Here is a 22,187-nt window from a genome sequence, read left to right as displayed (position 1 = left end):
CAGACAGCAGGCTTCTGTTGCGGGTTTTTTCCTATGTGTGTCCATTGGCATTTCTGGGCTGTGGGCTTCTTCAGCTTCAAGCATGGCATACATGAGACAAAAAAAAAAAAAAAAAAAGGCAGGAAATTCACTCCCATGTCCTTCCTTGGGTCCCAAGATTCCTGGTCAGTCTACCTTCTTTCCGCCTCTCAGAGCCTTCCTACATGTGTTTTATATATTTATATATATATGGCTTCCCAGGTGGTTCAATGGAAAAGAATCCACCTGCCAGTGCAGGAGCCACAGGAGACATGGTTTCAGTTCCTGGGTCAGAAAGATCCCCTGGAGGAGGATCTGCTATTCCTGCCTGGGAAACTCCATGGACAGAGGAGCCTTACAGACTACAGTCCATGGGGTCACAAAGAGCTGGACGTGACTGAGTGACTAAGCACACACACATATATAATGTCCAGGGTTTTCAGCTCTACTTAAGGGGAGGGTTAGGAAAAAGTACATCTAGTACAACTTCCTGAAAAAAAAAAAAAGTCCAAAAGATAATATTTGAAACACTAAAGTTGTTACATTGTCAATTATTACAATTAAATCTTTTTAAATACTTACCAAAGATTTTAGTTTCTACTTACCTATTAGCTTCTAAGTGAATTTCTGGGACATAGAGTCATAATCTGGTTTGTTGATACAAAAAAGAATTTTAATCTGATTTAGTTATAAAGTATCATTTCCTTTCAGCCAGTAATGGTATCAAGATGATATGTAATTCCCTATAAGGTGAATTAGAAGTGAACAAATCATATTAGATGTGTCAAGGTGAAAAGATGAATAAAAATAAAAAGATTTAGGCTTAGCTCTGCTCTGCATGCCAAAGACTAAGACAGCTGTAATATTTTGATTTTCTACAAGCGGATGATTATATGTTTGCCTAGCATTAATACAGTATGACCAGTATCTAGCCATTGTTATTCCAGCCATTTTTATGTAAGGAACAAAATAAAATAATTTTATTTTAATTCCAGGTATTCAGACCTACTATGACAATGTCGGTCACTGTCTCTTGCTTTGGGCACCATCACTCCCCTTCACATGACCCAGACTCCTCGGAAGTGGGGCCATCTTGCTCCTCCCTGAATGAAATCCACATCATCCCACAGGCTGTCTGAGTTCTGCTGGGAAGGTGTTCTCACCTTTCCTCTGGTTATTCCCTCTCAAAGCCCCCTCTCCCATTTCTCAAGATCTATTTCCAAAAACGCCAGCCTGTCACTTACAATCTACCCAGGGGATGGATTCCCAGTTCTTCGGGGAGGCAACACTTCCGTTCAGTCTTAAAGGATGAGTCAGACCTACTCAAAGGTGCAGGACTGAGTGAGGAAGAAAGGGAGCAGGTGCAGAGCGGCCAGGCACTTTGTTGGCAGAAGGGGCTAATGAGTTAAAGAGCAGAGGGCAACCATCTGATATATGTCAGCAAACTGCCAACAGCTTCATACCGGTGTCAGTTCTGAGACAAGGAGTGGTGAGAAGTGAGGCTATAAAGGGACCAACGTATCACATTAGGAAGGATTTGTATTTCACAAAAAATTTTATACATTTTTGGTTGAAGACAGGGCGCTCCTTAAGTGTATTGTGTAGAAAATGACACAGAATTGCAATTTGATTCATACTCAAAGCCTTCTGATTATAGTCCTAATCTGCCTTCACAGCTTTTATTTCCCTTGTTTTAACATGAGGTCCACACACACCCATCAGATGAAAAGACTGGCTCTTCCTTGAACACAGCTGTAAGTTCCCCACTTGATGAACTCACTCAGGCAAAGCAAGGCCCGTTTTACCACTCCTCTGCAAAAATACGTATGATGCTCTTCCAAAGGCAGTTGTGAGGATTTAATGAGCTAACCGCAAAAGCAGGCAGTTTACTGTTTGTCAGTTAGGAGACAATCAATTTTCTTCCTTCCTCCTGACACTTATCCTAATCTACTTTGAATTACAATTATATGTGTATCCCTGCCACAAGATTGCAAGATCCTTTAGACTGGGTCTATAACAGTGGCTCTAACGAGGGGCAGTTTTGCCTTTGAAGGATGTATGGTAAGGTCTGGAGACATTTTGTACTTAGTCGCTCAGTCGTATCCGACTCTTTGCGACCTCATGAACTACCTCCAGGCTCCTCTATCCATGGGACTTTCCAGGCAAGAATACTGGAGTGGGTTGCCAGTTCCTTCTCCAAGATATTCTGGATTATCTCAGCTGTCAAACTGTCTTGATCATAGGGTGTTAGTAGTTATACATCCTATAAGGTACAACGGAGCCCACAGAAAAAGAAGCACTCAACCCAAAACGTCAGTGGTGCCAAGGTTGGGAAACCCAGCCGCGTTCATCTTTGTGGCCCGACCACAGTTAACAGAGTTGCATGTTATAGAAAGTATTCAGAGCTGTAAGAAATCCTTTGAAACTGCTCTTCAGAAGGTAAATTTATAAATTGCTGCGAGGGAGTGAAAATTAAATTAGAAATTTATTCAGTGTAGGAAAATTGAAAGGTAACAGAGGTTTATGAATCCTGACTAATTTGGGGGAAACTCATTTCCATTTGTATTTAGAGGTGACCAGTTTAAAAGCTGAAGTTCTCTTAATCAGCAAGCTTTTGTAATGAAATGCAGCAGGATTTACTTTTATATCAAAGTCGCTCCCCTGATAGTTAAAGAATGCAACTGAATACAATTAAAAGCTCACTGGTAAGCACAATACAGTGCCACGGCTGCATCCTGGGAGAGAAATACTCTTAATAATCTAGATTCTAGTGACACTTTAATGAGAAGTTTAAACTCACTGGCCCTGAATCTCAGAATTCATCTGTGCTCTTTACCTAGATTTTCATTTCAAAGTAATTAAGTGATGAGTGAAAATCAAGAGAAAAGCTTGTGATTGGGAAAAAATGCTGCCTGTAGTATTCTAACCTGAAGAGAGGAACCATGGATAAATCTACTGCATTAGCCACAGTGGTAACACCTTCCCGCAGAGGAAGAAGAGGAGACACAAGCAGTACCCAGGGGATCTAACCAAACCCACAGCTTCTTTGCCTAGCAAGTGTCAGATCCGGCACCCATGACAAAACACCAGTGGGCCTGGGTCACTCAGTGAAGAGGGCATTTTCATGGGTCCTGGTAGATAAAAAATTAAAAAGTGTTAGTATAATCTGTTTTCCCCACTATCCGTGAAAATGCTCAAATCACTGTGTGATTTTGCTTGGTCATATCAAAATCCTTGCTGAAGCCAAACAGGACACACTGGTTTTTTTAACAGTACCTAGCACTTCAAAAGTAAATCTCATAAAAACAGTAACTCTGATGATTCCATTATATAAGGAAATAGTTATTATTATCACAATTTTATTGCCAATACCCACAAAGAGAAAAATGGTTATTTGGTAACTTTTCTAACACATTTTTTAAAAACCTAAGGGCTAACGTAACATCAGTGGTATGTTATCTGCACTATATGCCAAGTCGCTTCAGTCGTGTCCAACTCTTTGCAACCCTATGGACTGTAGCCCACCGGTTCCCTCTGTCCATGGGATTCTCCAGGCATGACTACTAGAGTGGGTTGCCATGCCCTCGTCCAGGGGATCTTTCCAACCCAGAAATCAAACCTGTGTCTCTTACGTCTCCTGCACTGTCAGGCAGGTTCTTTACCACTAGCACCATCTGGGAAGCCCCAGTATGCTTTCTATCTATTATTATATGTAACAGTTTAGATAACCCACTTGGTGTGGGAGGGCAGGGGGGCTCCACTGTTCCTCTCATTCAGGATCTGAAAACAGAAGCTGGTAAAGAATATTCTGCACAAGTTTTCCTCATCCACTTCTCACTCTTAAGCAGGGTCACTGCTTCTGTGCTGGGAAAACCACTGCTTTATCTCATGCCAGTTCTCTTTGAAAAAGAACTAGAATCTGCCAGAACATGCTTTCCTTCTCAAATTAAAATCAGAGATTTTCTAAAGTTCCTTTGAACTGGACCTCTCTCTATCTCCAAATAGTTCCCATTAAATCTCTCAGTGTACCCTCTGACTTAAACTGTTTCACTCGTGTCTTCCAGAAATATTGCAATCTGTCAGATAATGGAAAAACAAGTTCATTAGACTTCTCACAGCAGCAACTCTCTGCTCTGTACCTTGGCTTCCTAATTGAAGACGGTAGCCTTTTTTCCAAGGTTCCCTTCCCCGATGCCAAACACTCAGCGGATCAATGCCTGTCTGAAATGTCATTGTGAATAATGTTCATCACTATCCTGAGCATATGCTTTTTAGGATTCCTCCAGATTGGATTATTTGGAGGGAAAAAATTTTCCACAAATCAGGAAATTAGTTTCCTTCCTTCCACCAGTGCTCATTATTGGACTCAATAATTATATGAAGGAATACAAAACTATGACATCTGAGGGGCTATACATCAAGAGCTTTGCTGTGCTCCTTCACAGAGACTTGTTTCAGTGAGCAAAGGCTTCCCTGACGACAGGGACCTCTGCCACATGTTTCGGTAAAGATGCTCTGATGTGTGCGATCCCAGTTCAGAGCATACTGGTTATCTACCCTGTTGCTCTTCTGTAGCACGTCATCTTGATTATACCTGGTATGCTGTGTTCCTGGTCTTGGTTCCCGAAACTGGTCTAAACAAGTTTTACTTACAAAGTGTTCATGCAACTTTCCATGGAATCTCCTCAAAATTTTTCCCTTGAAACATTTTTCTGCTAGTCAGCAGGAATCTAATTTTAGAATCTTAGGCTCTGGGCTAATGAAAAGTGAATTAGAAGTTGATTGGCACAAATGCAAATGTTATTCCATTAATGAATGGCCATAGTTCTTTTTCAAGACCTAAAATAATTTGTTGTAGATTGCCTGGCAATTAACAAATCTCACGTAAATGCAGAACAAAGGAAAACAGAGTAATGTAATCATTTGTAAGGCACATTATACGAATCAAGACTCCACACTGGAATCTGGAACAAGTCTGATGAACCATTTTGGAACACCAAATCTAGTCAAAACTGCCTGCCTTTGAAAGGCCATTCCCCCAGTGAGGTCCAGGACTGTTGCCTTTGCCTCATGTCTAAAGCATCTTTATTTTGTTTCAGCTGGCAGGGTTCATCTACGCCTGTTATGTTGTGAAATGTATAACTGAAGAAGAGGACAGCTGTAAGTATAAAAGCTCTATCCTGTTTCTTTCACGTTCAGAGCATCGTCTGTACTGCCTCTTACCTAGCCTATCTGCTTGTCAGACGATATCCCTTAACGCATCATTAGAACCAGGGACTAAGCCCTTTGCACACATCAGGCTGAAGTGTTTTTCATAAAACTATCCACCATACAGATAACTAATGGGTGTCACCCAGGACTACAAATGACTACAATCAACAATTTGCAGTAAGTTTCAAAAATTCTCACAAGAACCAACTTCAGATTAAATCAAGAAATCATGAAACCAAATATTGATAGTTCCTTTTCGTTCCTGTGTGCGTGCTAAGTTGCTTCAGTCGTGCCCAACTCTCTGCGACCCTATGAATTTAGCCCACCAGGCTCCTCTGTCCATGGGGATTCTCCAGGCAAGAACACTGGAGTGGGTTGCCATGCCCTCCTCCAGGGGATCTTCCCAACCCAGGGATCGAAGCCACACCTCTTATGTCTCCTGCACGGGCAGGCAGGTTCCTTACCACTAGCACCACCTGGGAAGTCCAGTTTTGTTGTTATAATTTGATACAAATGGCAAGAATGTTACCTCAGAGTCTCAGCATTTAGCGCTACTGCTTAATCCCAAGTATAGACCTCAGGGCCGTCTCACAAGCCTTGAAGCGGCTCCACTGTCTACTCTTCTGAAAATCGGCAGATAGAAAGTTTCACTCATCCTCGCCCCCACTAAGGATCTGAAAGAGGAGGACTGGAAGAAGTCCTTCCGGGATCTCTGGGTACTTGCGCATACAGCTATATTTACTCTGAGGAAAAATCAGAGGTGGGGATCATTTTTCTTGGTTTTCAAACATGTTCATAATGACTGGGGTATTGAGACAGTGGGGGGAAAGATGATAATCCACTGCTCTGTTACAGGATGATCCAAGGAAAATGCTCAGAGAAACATGTGTTTCTGCTTCACTTTCCAATCATACTAGAAAGAAGGAGGCTGTATCAGATGTTTCATTTAGAGAACACACGTTTTCAATCATACTTGCACGCTATGTAAAATCAGGACTACACAGTGTATAGTTTATAGTATGCTGTGTGCAAAAGGAAATGATAGTCATTTACAAATAAGCATTTACAAAATACTCCTCAATGTATGAAGCGCTGTGTCAGTCTCTGGATGTTTTTAGAGGAATGATATGCAGTCTTTTACCTCTAAGAATTAAAGATTCTGTAGGGAAAAAAAAACATGTGAACAAATAAGTGTAATAAAACTCTGTACAGTGTATAGTGTGGGGAGATAAGAATAGGAATCAGGAATGGTTTCATAGAGAAGAGTTCTCTTGAGTTTCATCTTGGAAAATAAATTAGTATTTGCTGGGTAGCCAATGTGGGAGTAAGGTGATCCCAGGCCAAAGGTGAAAAAGCATCAAGACATATCACAGCCTGCCAAGCTGGGGGCAGAGGAGCCGGGATAATATGACTGAATTACACCCTATGCTAGAAGTGGGCACCCAGAGATGACTGGAAGCAGATGAGACAGCATAAAAAATGGTTATAACAAAGAAAGGAGTCTGCACTTTATTTTGTATTGCATGATGGCAAATCAATTGGCAGTTAATAGAAAGAGAATGACATAATCAGAAACGCAAACATATGCAAACAAAACATTATGAAGCAAAGACTTGGATGAATGGATCAAAATTAAGGAAAGGGAGACAAATTAGGACACCATGACAAGGACTGAGATGAGAAGATGAGGGTCTGGCCTACGACCAGTGATGGAGAGGGAAAGGATATGTATGTTATTAAACATAAATACTCAATGATGGGTTAAAAAGAGATTGATGGATTTCCGGGTTTCTGACATGAATGAACAGGTAGATGGAAATATCAGTTGAAGAAACTAGAACAGGAATCCCAGGGAACTCTTTTAGGGAATTCGTCCCTAAGTCAAGTTTTAGTCAAAGCCATATAAATGAAAGTGGGTGTGAAGTTACAAGTATCTTTTGGAAGACAAGGCGTACCTTTAAAACGTCTGAAAAGCTTTTCCATAATGCTTATTCTTTATATATATTTTGACCACAGCTCCTTATTTTAACCACAACTCACAACTTCTTGGTTTTTATTGGAATATAATTGCTTTACAATGTTGTATTCGTTTCTGCTGTACAATGAAGTGAATCAGCTGTGTGTGTGTGTGTGTGTGTGTGTGTGTGTGTGCGCGCGCGCGTGTGTGTGTCTGACTCCCCCCTACATCCCACCCATACGGGTCACCACACGGCATCGAGCTGAGCTGTCTGCCCTATACAGTAGTTCCCACTAGCTATCTATCTGTTTTACACATGGCAGCATACACGCATAAATCCAATCTCCCAGTTCAGACCCCCCACTGCACCCACCCATTCATTCTGTCTGTGTCTCTATTCCCCCTTTGCAAACAAGTTCATCAGAACCATTTCTCTAGATTCCACATATAACGATTAGTACACAATATTTGTTTTTCTTTCTGATTTACTTCACTCAACTTAAGCGCCTATATTAATCTAAAACGCAAGCAGCCTTATCATAGATAATTTTTCTACTTGTGGTCTTTTTGCTTAGTAAGATATAAACTACTTTGTTTTATATTCAAGTAGTCTCATGTTTATCTTGGACATTCATGGGACCGCTGAAGTCCTGAGATATGAGGCAACTTTAACGTATATATAAACAGAGAAGGGATCTGTGTGTGACTGTCCTTACCTGCTATGGATTTGTGATGAAGCATCCTAAAGGGAGTGTAGGGCAGGAGGAGGTGCCAGCTCCCTAACTGCCAGATTAGTTCAGTCTCCATTCCTAAGGGTCTCAGAAGGGACAGAGGACAGTTTGGGTTCTGTAGCTGCGCTGGGACTGGACTGTACAGTTAAGAGCCTAACCATGCACCTGGGAGACTGCAGTGTCCGTGACGTCAGGAGGATACTGACCAGTCTGCCCTCGGTTTTAATATCTGAGGCTCAGCAGCAATTGCAGCCAGCCAGCCTCAGAAGCACCAACCTCGAGGAAGCTGCGGTGAGGGTTCAGGCTCCACAACCGAAGACTCAAGACTCCACAAAATAGAATAAACCTTTGCTGAACGAAAGGGAGTCACTGCAGGCACATCAAACGCCGAAGATTTTCTTCCTTATTTCTCCTTTTAAACGGTATCCCATGCACTTCTCTAGCGGCCAGTTTGATAAGTATTTATCAAGACACTTTAATGCAAAGTTGTTGTTATTTCCCCAATGAGAACCTAGGGCCTTGAAGCTGGCATCTCTGACCCTTCGGCGATCTAAGCTGGAGCCACAGCCTGGCAGGACAGCTGGCGGTGCAAACTCACAGGACACCACTGCCATCTGCTGAGCCTGCCGGGGGATGACGACCGCCCTTGGAGCAAAGATTTCAAACAGGAAGATGTGGCACTTCCGCCCCCATGGACCAGCCCCCTAGGGCTGCAGTGACAAAAGCGTAACAGACGGGGCGGCTTAACCAGCGGATCCCCATGATCTCACAGTTCTAGAGGCTAGAAGTCCAAGTTCAAGGTGTTGGCAGGCTTGGTTTCCCCTGAAGGCTCTCTCCTTGGCTTCCGGAAGGCTGAATTCTCGCATCGTTCTCACGTGCCCCCTTTTCTCTGTGCATATGCCCATGTCTCTTCCTAGGCTTTAAGGGCACCAGTTTTATCAAATGAGGGCCACACGTCCTTACGGCCTCTTTAACCTTGTGATGTGACAGTCGCTCAGTCACGTCCGACTCTCTCTGGACGGTAGCCTGTCGGCTCCTCTTTAACCTTAATTACCTCTTTGAAGTCCCCTCTCCAAATACAATCCACCTAGGGGGTTCAGCCTTTAAAAGATAAATCTGGAAGGGGACACCATTCAGTCCCGAACATCCCATATCTAAAGATTAAACACATACACACAGAGGCACACAGCGTGAGGCTATTTGAAAACATCTGCTGGGAAGAGAGTGGGGCTAGCTTCCACTCACTGGCGCCTCAAAGGCCTGTGCCTAAGAGGCTCCAGGCATAACAGCGGCCTCCCCGCCCCTGGCTCGCCGCCGGCAGGCAGCGGTCCTGCTTAGCATCCCCCGCCGGGGGTAGGGGCGATCTGCCTTCAGATGAGAAGCCCCTGGCCAGAAACCTGGGACCTGCTCCAGAGGGTGCGCCCTGACGCTTGTGACTGGGGCAACCATCACAACGTACTTTGCTACATTTGTTAGTGAAAAGGCAGTGGTATGTCTTAGGAGAAAATTCTTTCTCCAGGGGAGTGGTCGTCCCTCACTGAGCTGTCTTTGTGGTTGGGCTCTTCACTCTATCATGCGTTGCCAACCAGGCTGTTTTTCCTTAGAACCTCCAGTGTTTTCCATGCCTCTCTACTTGTTCTCTTTGACAATATTCTGTGAAATAAATAAAAGGTTCCGAGACTTCTGGTCTGTTGCCTTTTATGATACTTGTAACTCTTCTCTCCCTTAATCTTCAGCTTCTCTGCACCAGAGTCCAGTGTCCACTTAGAATGACAGAACTGAGAAATTACCTGCTGCGTTAGCGCTGTTAGATGGGACAATTAAAAGGAAAACATGCAGCTGTGGGAAATATCACTGATCCATAAGAGGGGAAAAAAAAGGCCAACATGATTTCTAAATTTTTATTATGTGTTCTTATAAACCTTTGCCTTAATAGTTAAACTAGAACTAAAAATAAACATCAGTCCTCTGGAAAATGGATCCATTTTTCTAAGTGCATACTAAGTAGCTTCAGTCGTGTCTGACTCTTTGTGACCCCGTGGACTGTGGCCCACCAGAATCCTCTGTCCATGGGATTCCGCAGGCAAGAATACTGGAGGGGTTGCCATTTCCTCCTCCAGGGGATCTTCCTGACCCAGGGGTCAAACCTGTGTCTCTTCCGTCTCTTGTTTTGACAGGAGGGTTCTTTACCACTAGCACCATCTGGGAAGGCGACATTTTTCTAAGTACTCACTATTTTTCCTAAAAGAGATTCAGTGTGTTTGCAAATGTTATTAAATATTCAAATCATCCGGGAAAATATGCAGAATGCCATTTTAAAATATCCTAAGGGGGCTTATTTTGAAAAAATATTTTAAAAATTAATTCTAGATTTTTAAACTTGTAGATACACATGTGCATGAACCTGCCAACCAAGCACAGATGCATAAAATCCTGTCCTGAATTCTCCAAAACAAACTGGCCTTGGGATAAAAGTCATAATCAATTTATGGAACCTTTCATTTGAAAAGCAAACCACGGGAAATTATTCACTTCTCTGAGGCTAATAATTTTCTGTTATTTTTGTTTGATTTTTCTTCTAAAGCCTGCTGGCCTACACTTCTGTGTATTGAACTCTGTTCTGCACACTTTGATCATTTTTCTAGTTTGACAGGATCACTGAGTTTGGATGCTATTCTTTGAGCACAAGGACACGTTCTCCCACCTCTGAGGGTGGGTGGAGGTGGCAAGGGAGGAGTACTCAGCCATTAAAAAAAAAAAAATTGGTGCTTTCTGTTTATAAAAGGATGTAAGTTACTGCAAAATGGAGAGAACCTACAGATGAAAGAAAAAGAAAGTTAGAATGATTTCACAATTTCAAATTCTGGTTCTCAGTTAACATTTGGGTATATGTCTCCTTTCTTCCTATCTTTTTCTGTCTCTCTATCTGGTTGTCGGGGCCATTTTATACATTCTGCTTGGTAACCTCAGCTTTCTTTCTTATTATTTATAAATCACTCACCAAACATAACCCAAGGGGTAGGCAATTAGCAGTTCAAAAAAGGTGCGAAGTTCCTGAGTGCCAGGTTGACAGGTAGAGTTATGAGAATGATTTGCCTATGTTACTTCACAAATATCATACTCAATCAAATGAAAGTATAATATATTATTGTTTTCTTTACAACATTTGTTTTGCAATTCTGAAGGTGACTGACTGAAGTAATCTTGTTTATCTCTGCCAGCCTATCACAAAACCAAAATTTGTCTCTTCTTTCCCCATCTCTGAACAGAATCACTCATTATTAGGGTCTGGAGCCCCAGACTTCGGATGCTGCTAATCTCTAGCTGGTGCTCTGCAGAGCCACAGAGGGGCCAGAGTAGAAGGTGTCACTTTGCCCCTTTCCCAACCTTCCAGAGCAGGAGCTCTGCGTTTGTTAAATTTTACAGCTCCCGATTTGGCTTCAGACTTCTTATGAACTGAGAACACTGCGGAGTTTGAAATGATGGAAAACTGCTGCCTACTGCCCCATTTCAACACTTTAATTTTATAGACCCATAAGATTAAACAACTTGCCCAAGGTCGCTGAGTGTTCCCGGTGAGCTTCTGACATCACACAGGACATACTGACTCCCTCAAGGGAAGACAGTGTTAGCGGATGTCACTGGGGACCACACCTGTCTTGACCACTGCTATAGCCTCCGCATCTAACCTATCCCTCAATAAGTATATGGGAAATAAGTGAATCAACCAGTTAGCTCTCCACTAACATCTCCTGGACTACAGGGAAACTCCAAACGAATGTGACACTTTGGTAGACCCCAGTTAATTCTAAGTAAGAGAATAATGGATAAATAAATAAATAACGAATTTATAAGAAATAAATAATGAATTTATAAGAGATAAATGAATAAATAAAGCAGATTTCCTCATTTTCTACAAATGGAAGAAAGCTGGGGGGAGAAAGATATGCTGCCATAAGTAAAAACAAAAGCCAGGCTAGATGACCAACGCCTAAAACAGAGACATACACGTGTGCCTCCCGTCAGTAACACGTGAGCGCCTGTCGGTGACAGCAGCCTTCCCGAACTGTGAGACAATTTTTACAGTTCCGTCTCCCGAAATTAGTACTGGTCTTTTCCGCCAGCTGTTAAATTGCTCCCTCTTGTGGTCACGGAAGAGAAAACATGAGTGCTTTATTTTTAAATTTGGATATTCAGGTCCAACACCCAAGAAGAGCCAATTAAAGAATGTGCTAACCGTCAGACAGTTGCACTCATCCCCCAAGCTAGTGAGGTCATGCTTAAAATCTCCCATGCTAGGCTTTCGTGTTTCACAAACCAAGAACTTCCAGACTGGGTCTCAAAATCCAAACCTGGTTTAAAGCTGGGTTTGAAAAAGGCAGAGGAACCAGAGATCAAATTGCCAACATTCGCTGGACCACAGAGAAAGCAAGGGAATTCCAGATAAGTATCTACCTCTGGTTCATCAACTACGCTAAAGCCTTTGACTTTGTGGATCACGACAAACTGTGGAGAGCTCTTAAAGAGATGAGAGTACCAGACCACCTTGGCTGTCTCCTGAGAAACCTGTATGTGAGTCAAGAAGCAACAGTTAGAATCTAGTATGGAACAACTGATTGTTCAGGACTGAGAAAGGAGTACAACAGGGCTGTCTGCCGCCACCATGCTTTATTTAACCTATATGCTGATGATACACCTATCATCAGAAATGACGGGCTGGATGAGCTACAAGCTGGAATCAAAAGACAGGTGGGAGAAACATCAACAACCTCAGATATGCAGACGGTACCTCTCTAATGGCAGAAAGCGAATGGGAACTGAAGGCCTCTTGATGAGGGTGAAGGAGGAGAGTTCATGAGGCAGCTTAAAACTAAATACTTAAAAAAACTAAGATCATGGCACCTAGACCCATTACTCCATGACAAATAGGGGAAAGGTGGAAGCAGTGACAGATCTCCTCTTCTCATCTCTAAAGTCACTGCAGATGGAGACTGCACAATGAAATCAGAAGACAACTGCTTCTCAGCAGGAAAGCTATGACAAACCTAGACCCCGGGTTGAAAAGTAGAGACATTACTCTGCTGACAAAGGTCCATACAGTCGAGAATATATAGTCTTCCCAGTGGTCATGTATGGTTGTGAGAGCTGGACTGTAAACAGAATGTCAAAGAGCGCTAAAGAACTGATGCCTTCAAACTGGAGGTGGTGCTGGAGAAAACTCCTGAGAGTCCCTTGGGCAGCCAGGAGATCAAACCAGTCAATCTTAAGCAAAATCAACCCCGAATACTCACTGGAAAGACTAAAGCTGAAGGTGAAGCTGCAGTATTTTGGTCCCCTGAGGCTAACAGCTAACTCACTGGAAAAGTCCCTGATGGCTGGGAAAGATTAGAGAAGAGGGCTTCAGAGGGTGAGATGGCTGGATGGCATCACCGATGCAATGTACATGAACTTGGGCAAACTTCGGGAGACAGTGAGGGACAGCGAGGCCTGGTGTGCTTTAGTCCATGGGGCCACAAAGAGTCGGACATGACTGGGTGACTGAACAATCAACATTGAGGGCCAAGTTGAGTCTTCTTGAACAGTTACTTCTCATTTTCTCCCTCTTCTCCTAGCGGCCATTCCGTTATACTTCATAGCTTTTTATACACAAACATACACACACATACATGCACACAGGACCATCCTTAAATAAATCTAATGTTCCCAAGGGAATCCCAGGTGGTAAAGAATCTGCCTGCCAATGCAGGAGACGCAGGAAACACCAGTCGGACCCCTGGGTCAGGAAGATCCCCTGGAGAAGAAAATGGCAAACCACTCCAGTATCCAGTATTCTTGCCTGGGAAATTCCATGGACAGAGGAGCCTGGCAGGCTACGTTCTATAGGGTCACAGGGAGTCAGACACGGACACACCCGAGTGACTGAGCATGCATACCATGTTCCCAAGTCAAAAATATGGGGGAAGAAATTGATCCATTCTCTACCCTTTGTTGATTCGAAGCATTCAGGCCCGTATTTCTAAACAGTCAATGCTGAGGTTAACAATATTCAGAGCAGCAGAGGAGGCCCTTTAACTGGGGTGTTTAAAGGAGGTATGTAATGCAGAAAACCAACATAACGCAGTCGATAAATAACATCCAAGTGGTTTTAATCCGCCTCAATGGAAAAGAAAGCCAGCGCTTGTGAAAGGCAGGAGAGGTAGTGGTATTTACAGAAAGGATTAAAAGAAACATCTCCCACTGGGATTAGTTTGCCTCTTTCCATCCTCTCACACGTGTTCTGTACCTGTTTCCGCACCATCTCTCTCTTTACTCACATTGATAATGACCTAAGAAGGAACGCAGCTAAGTGGCAGATAGGATGCTTTCAGCGCCAACATACATACTCACAAATAAAGTAGATGGGATCCTTTAGCCCTGTCTTGAAAGAACAAACGAGAGCAAGACAAAGAGCTGGCACAGGAAACAGACGTCTGAGAGCCCTCCAACGCTGAGACACGCTGAGAAAGAGGACGGTGCACCCAAAGTCGGGCTTTTGATAAAGGATGCTGGCAGTTGCCAAATCCATTACGACCAGTTTTGCTTTAGCGGTAGCAACGGCATCTGATAGGAACAGAAGGCCAGGCATGGCTATCTCCTTCTTAAAAGCAGGGGGGCTGAAAGCACTGCCTCTCTAAAGACAGGACGGCCACCAGGTACGCGGAGCGAAAACATCGGAGCCGAGCTGCCTTACGCAGAGCAGTTAAGAGTGCATTGCAAAGAAGCAGCGCAGGGCAAACCCTCCATCCTGCGCGACCTTTAAACGAGGCTGCTCCAGCGGCAGAGAGCCAGGCAGGCCTCCACGGGGGTGGGTTGGCATTGTGTGGCAGGGAGTGAAGGAGAAACAAACTTAAAACTCACAGGAGGTGAGGTTTGTTTAAATAATAGAAAGTAATTAGGCTGAAGACAAAAATCAGTGATGGCATTTTATAATTACAATTAATTTAAAGGTTAATTTCCTTTGGCGCTAAAATCTTTATTTAAAACATTTACCAGGAAAGGAAATGAGGATGTTACTATCAAGAGGCGTACAGTGCTTCTGGGAATCCATGCCTATTATCACTGGAAAATTAGGTTAGGCCCAAAGTGGGAATTTCAATTCATTTCTGTGTATAATAGATGGTGGTCTGGCCTCGGAGTCAGCAGGGCTGCCTCAGGGCAGAGTGAGATTTGCATTTTTTGTTTGTTTGTTTGTTTGTTTAGGGGATTAATTGCAAATGTTTCCCACAAAGAATCCTGGTTTATACATGAACAATTCTGACACAAAAAGAAAACTGGATATGGATTGCTGCCTTTGTAACTAATGGAGTTGATGCGAAAGGAACTCCCAAGAGCACAGAGGCAAAGGGATGCTCACAGTCAGGCATCCACACACCTTCGTCACGGAAATAAACTGAATGGGGACGGCAGTATTTCTGTGGGCTCCAAGCCCGTCCACCGTACTTTTCTCTCCCGGCTCCCACTCTTTGTCATCACTCTGTTCCCCAGTTGCGAACGGTCACGTCTCGAGTCTCAGGTTCCAACAGACCTATTCTTCAGTTCATCTCCCTAGAAACGTGCTCAGTAAAACTGACGCACAACAGCAGCAACAGCCAGAGGGGGAACAACTCCTTCACACGAATTTTTCCCACTCATTATGTCTTCACAGGTTGGTTCATTTTAAATGCTCCACTGCTATTATCAGTATGTAAAACAATCCCACAAATATGGAATCGTGCAGAGCATAGAGCACTGGGCAATATTCGCAATCACCTGCTTTAGTCCCTTGATTCTACAGCTGAGGAAAGGAACACTGACTTGCTCCAAGTTAATCATTTAGAGGCGGTGCTGGGAGCCGAACTTGCCTCCCAGGTCAAGGTATACTTTACACATCACTTCACCGTGAAACTCGACACAGGTTCTTCTGAGACCTTTGTCAAGTAGCCACTCCACATGGAAGGCTGTGTGCTACTCACTAGGGATGAAGCAGACACTGTCTTTGCCCCCCCTGATGCCTACAACCCAGCACACAATTCACACGAGGAAATAGACCAAAGTGTGATGAGTGTTCAGATAAGGAGAGTGGGGATGGGAGGACTTACCCCCAGTGGTGCCTCATGCAGTTAAGAGGACTAGGAAATTCTTCCCTGAAGAAATGACATCCCCACTGAAACCTAAAGGATAAGTCAGAGGGATGTGCAGAATTTAACAAAAATAGATGCGCCTTTTCTTAAAAGGATAACTTTTTCACCCATATTGATCAAATGGACCCCATAATTCACACAAGAATCATCTTACGTGTTTTTAACGAACCCCACGTGGAAAACCTAGTTTCACCTATCCCAAATAGCTAAGAAAACACTAGTGACCACTGGGCATCCTCATGCCTGAAATGCTCTCATTGTCCGATAAAGATGATCACTTTAGGTTTAGCTCTTCTTTCTGGAGGCTGAAAAATAATGCAAAAATTGTGCAACCAAAAAGTACAAGGGGAGAAACAGTTCTCTCCTGGGGATTTTAGCATCCATGCTTTATTTTTCATTTTCCTAAATATGGATACATCGATGTCCGACACCCTAATTAAAACCTGCATTTAAGTGGGCTGTGCCTTCTAAATATATCCCAGATGTCAGCTGTGAAGACACAGCCAATCATGTCTAACTAGCCTGCCTAGAGCCTGTAATAACTGCTCTCTCCAATTTCGACTGAGAGACACGTCACATATAATTGAAAGCCATTCTCTAGGGGAAGAACAAAACAGAGACTGGTGTTATCTAATCCACCCAAATGCCATGGCACAAAGTGATGCCAGGAAGCTTGAAAATAAAGGTCATTTTATCACACTCTGCACGTGATTCCACATCTATTCAAAGTATTAAAACTATCTGAATACAGAGTTTTCTGACTCGAGCTGTACAATTTCTTGACCATCTCACTTCTTAACCACATCTGTCACCACTCACTTTGCCACCACCCCATAGTTCCCTTCACCGAGGAGAGATGTGGATCACCTTCACTATGGAGGAAAAAGGCATCTCTAAAAACCACCAGTTCTAACACTCTCTGCCTGACTGTAAACTCCGATTTTTACTCCTTTGTTCTCCTGCCTCCCTCCTGGAGGACTGTGTCTTCATCTTTACTCAGGAGTTTCCCTCCACTGGAAGTTTTATCTTTCTACTCATCATCTCTCTCCCGGATGCATAAGAACAGTGATGCTCTTACAGGCACCCTTGGCCTTCGTTCCTTGCATTCTCCTCCATCAGGCTTGGATTTCCAATATCCCTGCCTGACGCAGCTCAGATGCAGCGTCTCTACTCCTAATCCAGGGCTGCTGCACAACAGCCGGAGAGAGCCCCAAAGCCCACCTGGGTGCTCCCTCTTCCCAACACAGCTTTCCCTCCTCTCCCCCTGACGGTGTGACACAGTGGCCACGGGACCTGCTGCAAAGCCTTCCAAGCACCTTACGTCTAGTGCCCAAACCTGAGAAAAACCAAAGCTACCAGACATAACGCGTCCCATTTCCCCCTCAGAACCTCGAGGGTTCTCCATACCAGCAATTATCCTTCTGTCTTCTAGAAAAGTGAAAGCGTTAGTCACTCAGCTGTGTCCGACTCTTTGTGGTCCTACAGACTCTGGCCCGCCAGGCTCCTCTGTCCGTGGGATTTTCCAGGCAAGAATGCTGGAGTGGGTTGCCATTTCCTTCACCAGGGCATCTTCCCGACCCAGGGATCAAACCCAGGTCTCCCGCATTGCAGGGAGATTCTTAACCATCTGAGCCACATATTCTCGAAACCCCGCCTAAATCTGAGAGGAATGGTTTAGCTTTTCTTCTTCCACCTAGCCTTGGCCTCATTCCCTCAGCCCAACCCAGGAGACAAGCTCTTGGTGTCTTCACCTTCACTCACTCCACTCGAAATTTCCTTTTTGACACTCATGGGTCAAAGCCTTCCAGACCACAAACCAAATCAGGTCCAGTCCCTCTCCATCCTTTAGGATAAGATACGAAGTGATTTCCAAAAATATTTGAAAAGTGGAAACTCAGTTCTAGGTAGTTTTTTTTTTTTTTAATATATACAATATCTTTCCTTTTTATCTACAATATGTCACATGGCTTACTCCTATCACTTGCCAGACTATAGTTAACCAACCAAGTGGGCATGAGAAGGGTTTCCATAAACCTACCTCAGCTTCTGCTGATGACTTCCACACTTTCATTATTCCACACTAACTTCAAGTAAATTCTAACACAAAGTTCTCTTTTCTGACTCTTACTTACCTCCATCTACTTTCCTGGCCTGAAAAATTCTCATGCTCTCAGTAAAGAAAGTAAACGTGTAAAGCATACTTCAAATCATTCTTTTCGGACAAATCCCTTGCTAAGAGAGATGAAACCCCACATCCACCTGCAGTGTATCCGTAAAACACGTGCATCTAGTCACACACGTACATAACCCTGTGCAGTTGGGATTGTTTTATCTCCACTTCACAGAGGAAGAAGGAAGTCAGGCTCAGAGCAGTTGTGACCTGCTTGTGGGTACAATGCTAGTAAGAAGGGAAGGCACGGCTGAGCCCAGGTCTTCTGACTCCCAAGCCCTCAATCTTCCCACTACTTCACACTCTCCCTGCGATGCAGCCAGTGGCGGCATTATACTATTAGAAGATGATTCAACAGCAAGACCCTTGTCTCAGCAGAAAACCAACATGTGTTTCTTCAAATCTCACCTAAGGTACTGGCCACACTGAGAATCAGCCAAAATAGGCAACAGTGAAAAGACGAAACAGTTTATTTATTTATGGAAATGTGTATAGCATTTTCATTACGTTTTTAAAACCAACAGCTTAAAGCTTAGTTACTCAAATGATCTCTAAAGAAATATTTCCTTTGCAGTTTTTAGTATACTTAAATGTGTCTACCAAGTTAAAACCCTGAAGATCTGACTGCGATACAACTAAGAGAGAAACATGGAAAACACAACCCTAAGATCCTGAGAAAAGGTTACTTTCTGAACAAGGTTAGGAAGGGAAGCATCTGCTGTGATTTAGCTAATAAGTCTCATTTCATTCAATGCATGTTTCGCCTGCTGGAAGCTCTCTGTAGTATCACACTTTAGTGACTTTTCAGGCAACGGTGGAGTAAAACACCCCTACCTACAAAGAATGTGTTTTCCTAATCAGAAAAAATAAACCGTCCACTCAGAGATGTAAGTCCAGACTGAGTACATCAAGCTCACAGAAGAAGCTGAATTGCTGCCTCCAAGTAAGTCTGCGTGGGAGCAACAAGCGGTTTTTTGGACTTCGACTTTTATGCTCTGAAATTCCTTTTGTGCCACTGGAGATAAGTACCCTTGGAATCCTTACCTGCAGAGATAATGGATTTACACTCTACTTTCATAGGCCCACAGAAATTCTTTAACATCTTTCAATGAGTGCTTCCAAATATTTGGGCTTAGCTTTCTGTGAGCTGCCTTTTAAAATTTCCCCCCGTGATATTTTCCAGCTCTATCTCCAAAAGAGTGTGTTGACTAGTAGCTTTTGTCATTAATAACCAAGGTACAATTTTATATTACAATACCTCCCTGCCAACATGTATTTTTAAAAAGCAGCTTTAAGTTTGCTGAACTCACTGTTCATGATTAAAAGGTTTAAATAAAAGGGAAGCTCACAACAGGGGACATATTTGATTGAAGAATATTCCTTCAAAAAGCATTTTTCTCTTACTTGGTAATTTCTAAATTCCACTATTATTAATGTTCTCAAATCATAGTCATTAAACTGATATGGTACTTTACTAATTTAAAATAACTGGGCATCCCTGTGCCTCCACGGGTCAGTAGATTAAAAGCATACCCATACTGCAGACAGGAAAACTAAGGCAAAGAAAAAACCAACTGCCGAGAAAATAACATTCATGAGTTGTTTCAAGAGAACCAAAACCAAACTGCTCCAAAGAGGCAAAGATCAAACAAGTACAAATTTTCTTTTATTTTGTCACCTTCTACCTAGTCATGTACCTCTATTTAGAATGCTATGAACTTGCCAGAAAGAAACCAATATTTTCTCTACCAGTTATCAACATTTTTGCAACATGTGATAGCAATCATCAATGGATGATCCCTCTCACCCGAGTTATGTTGATGCTAAAGCAAGTCCTAGCTTTCTTCCTTCCATTCATATCGACCGCAGAAACGAGAATGGTGCCTTCTTTCCATTGATATCCAAAAGATTTCTTTTGTCTCACAGGATCCAAGCAAGTACTGACATTCTAGATCTCCTATAAAAGGTCTTCTCTTAATTATCATTCAAGGCCTTCTGAAGAAAGGGTAAATGCACTTCAATTTCACTTAGAAATTTTCCCAGCATCTTCCATACTTAAATCACCTGCCTTTTTTCAAAACAGCCTGAAGAGTTTATTCAGTAAATATGGCTTCCATGAGCCAGACATTGTTCTGGGTTCTGGGGCCACTGTAGTGCACAGTAAATCTCATGCAGCTTATGTTACCATGCTGAGATCAACAACAAATAGGGTAGATTCATAATATGTCAGGTGGAGATAGGTTTCAATGAAACACAATAAAGCTGAATGAAGAAAAAGAAATTCACCTCTCCAGTCCCAGCAAGTCTCCAATTTGTCTCCCACCAATTACAATTATAGTTCCTGTTTCCCAAATGTTTTCTGGTCCTTGCTGCTCATATATGCCACGTACATACTACATTTTCTAATGAAGCCAAACACAAGCTCCCTTCTCTCAATTCTTTTGCTTCTGTTAAAGGCAGCAACACCTCCTAGACAACAAATTTTGAGCTCTAAGCCAAACATCTAGTTGCCATTATTTGCTCACTAATCATGTCTGACTCGTTTGCAACCCCATAGACTGTAGCCCAGCAGGCTCTTCTGACCATGAAATTCTCCAGGCCAGAATACTGGAGTGGGTAGCCTTTCTCTTCTCCAGGGGATCTTCCCAACCCAGGTCTCCTGCATCACAGGCAGATTCTTTATCATCTGAGCCACCAGGCAAGCCCTGTATTCCTATAGTTGTTCCAAATTAAACACTTCCTTTCTCCCACACTGCAAAGTTTAGAAGAACTATAAAGAAAATCCTGAATTCTTACGGGTTTTTAGTTTTCTTCTTCCACACCACATGTCTCACCCAGGGCTCTACACCCCTCATTTTATCCTCCCACTAATAAAATGTGTTCTAATTCTTGTGTAAGAGAAGTTCAGTGATTTGTCTAAGGTCACACAGCCAGCAACTGGTCAAAACAGTATTTGAATCCCCATCCTTCTAACATCAGACCTCTGTTCTTTTCATTACACTCTAGATTCTCCGTATCATGGTTTCAGCTACCTGCCGTCAACTGCAGTCTGAAAAGAATAAACGATTCCTAAGTTTTAAATTCTGAGCCATCTGAGTACTGTGATGAAATTTCACACCATCCTGCTCGGTCCCTCCAGTAACATAAATCATCACTTTGTCCAGCATATTCATGCTGTGCATGCTACCTATCCATTAGTAGCATCCATTAGTACAGGGAGGGGAAAAAAGCAAAGTATTGTGTAGATACAGGGTTCAGCACTGTTCATGGTTCAGGAATCCATTAAGGACCTTGAACTGTATTCTGTGGATAAGGAAGGACTGTTGTACTACTCCACTTCTGACCAGAAGAGAAATTCTGCCTCAGTAAAAGGGTTTTAATGATAGAAAAAAAAAAGAGAGAGAGAGAGATTAAATCATAAGAGGATATAGAGGCACCTTCAAAGCATATGACTAACTGAAAGAAACCAATCAGAAAAGGCTAGAAACCATAGGAGTCCAGGTATGTGACATTCTAGAAAAGGTGGGCTGACTCAACAGCTTGGAGCTGGGATCATTTGAAGGTACCTGTCTGGGTGTTGATGCTGATTGTCAGCTGGGACCTCAGCCACCCTGTCAGCCAAAATCATATCCAAGGGTCCTTTGTTGATCTCTTCACGTGGGCTAGTTTGGCCTTCCCAGTTTGGGCATGACGGTTGTATTCCTGAAGAGCAAAGGGAAGTGCGTGACATTTACTGGAGACAGTAAAAAGATCAATGGTTGCTAGAGTTTAAGGGAGAGGGTGGGATTATAGGGCTTCCCTGGTGGCTCAGAGGGTAAAGAATCTGCAGGTCTCTGCAGTGTGAGAGACCTGGGTTTGACCCCTGAGTCGGGAAGATCCCCTGGAGAAAGAAATGGCAACCCATTCCAGTATTCTTGCCTGGAGAATCCCATGGACAGAAA

The 22,187-nt window shown here is 43.1% G+C and overlaps 1 protein-coding gene across 1 annotated transcript in view; it reads left to right on the top strand.

Moving 5' to 3' along the window:
* NKAIN2 (sodium/potassium transporting ATPase interacting 2) overlaps positions 1–22,187 on the top strand; it is a 631,336-nt gene that overhangs the window by 605,715 nt on the left and 3,434 nt on the right. Inside the window, exon 5 of the mRNA XM_068985329.1 lies at positions 5,118–5,178. Within this exon, the coding sequence (XP_068841430.1) occupies positions 5,118–5,178 (61 nt within the window). The remainder of the gene's footprint in view (positions 1–5,117; positions 5,179–22,187) is intronic.

The sequence above is a fragment of the Capricornis sumatraensis genome, chromosome 13, assembly GCF_032405125.1.
Source record: "Capricornis sumatraensis isolate serow.1 chromosome 13, serow.2, whole genome shotgun sequence".
In the NCBI taxonomy this organism is placed as follows: Eukaryota; Metazoa; Chordata; class Mammalia; order Artiodactyla; family Bovidae; genus Capricornis; species Capricornis sumatraensis.
The sequence above is the reverse complement of the archived record's forward strand: the minus strand, read 5'-3'. Positions and strand labels throughout refer to the sequence as shown.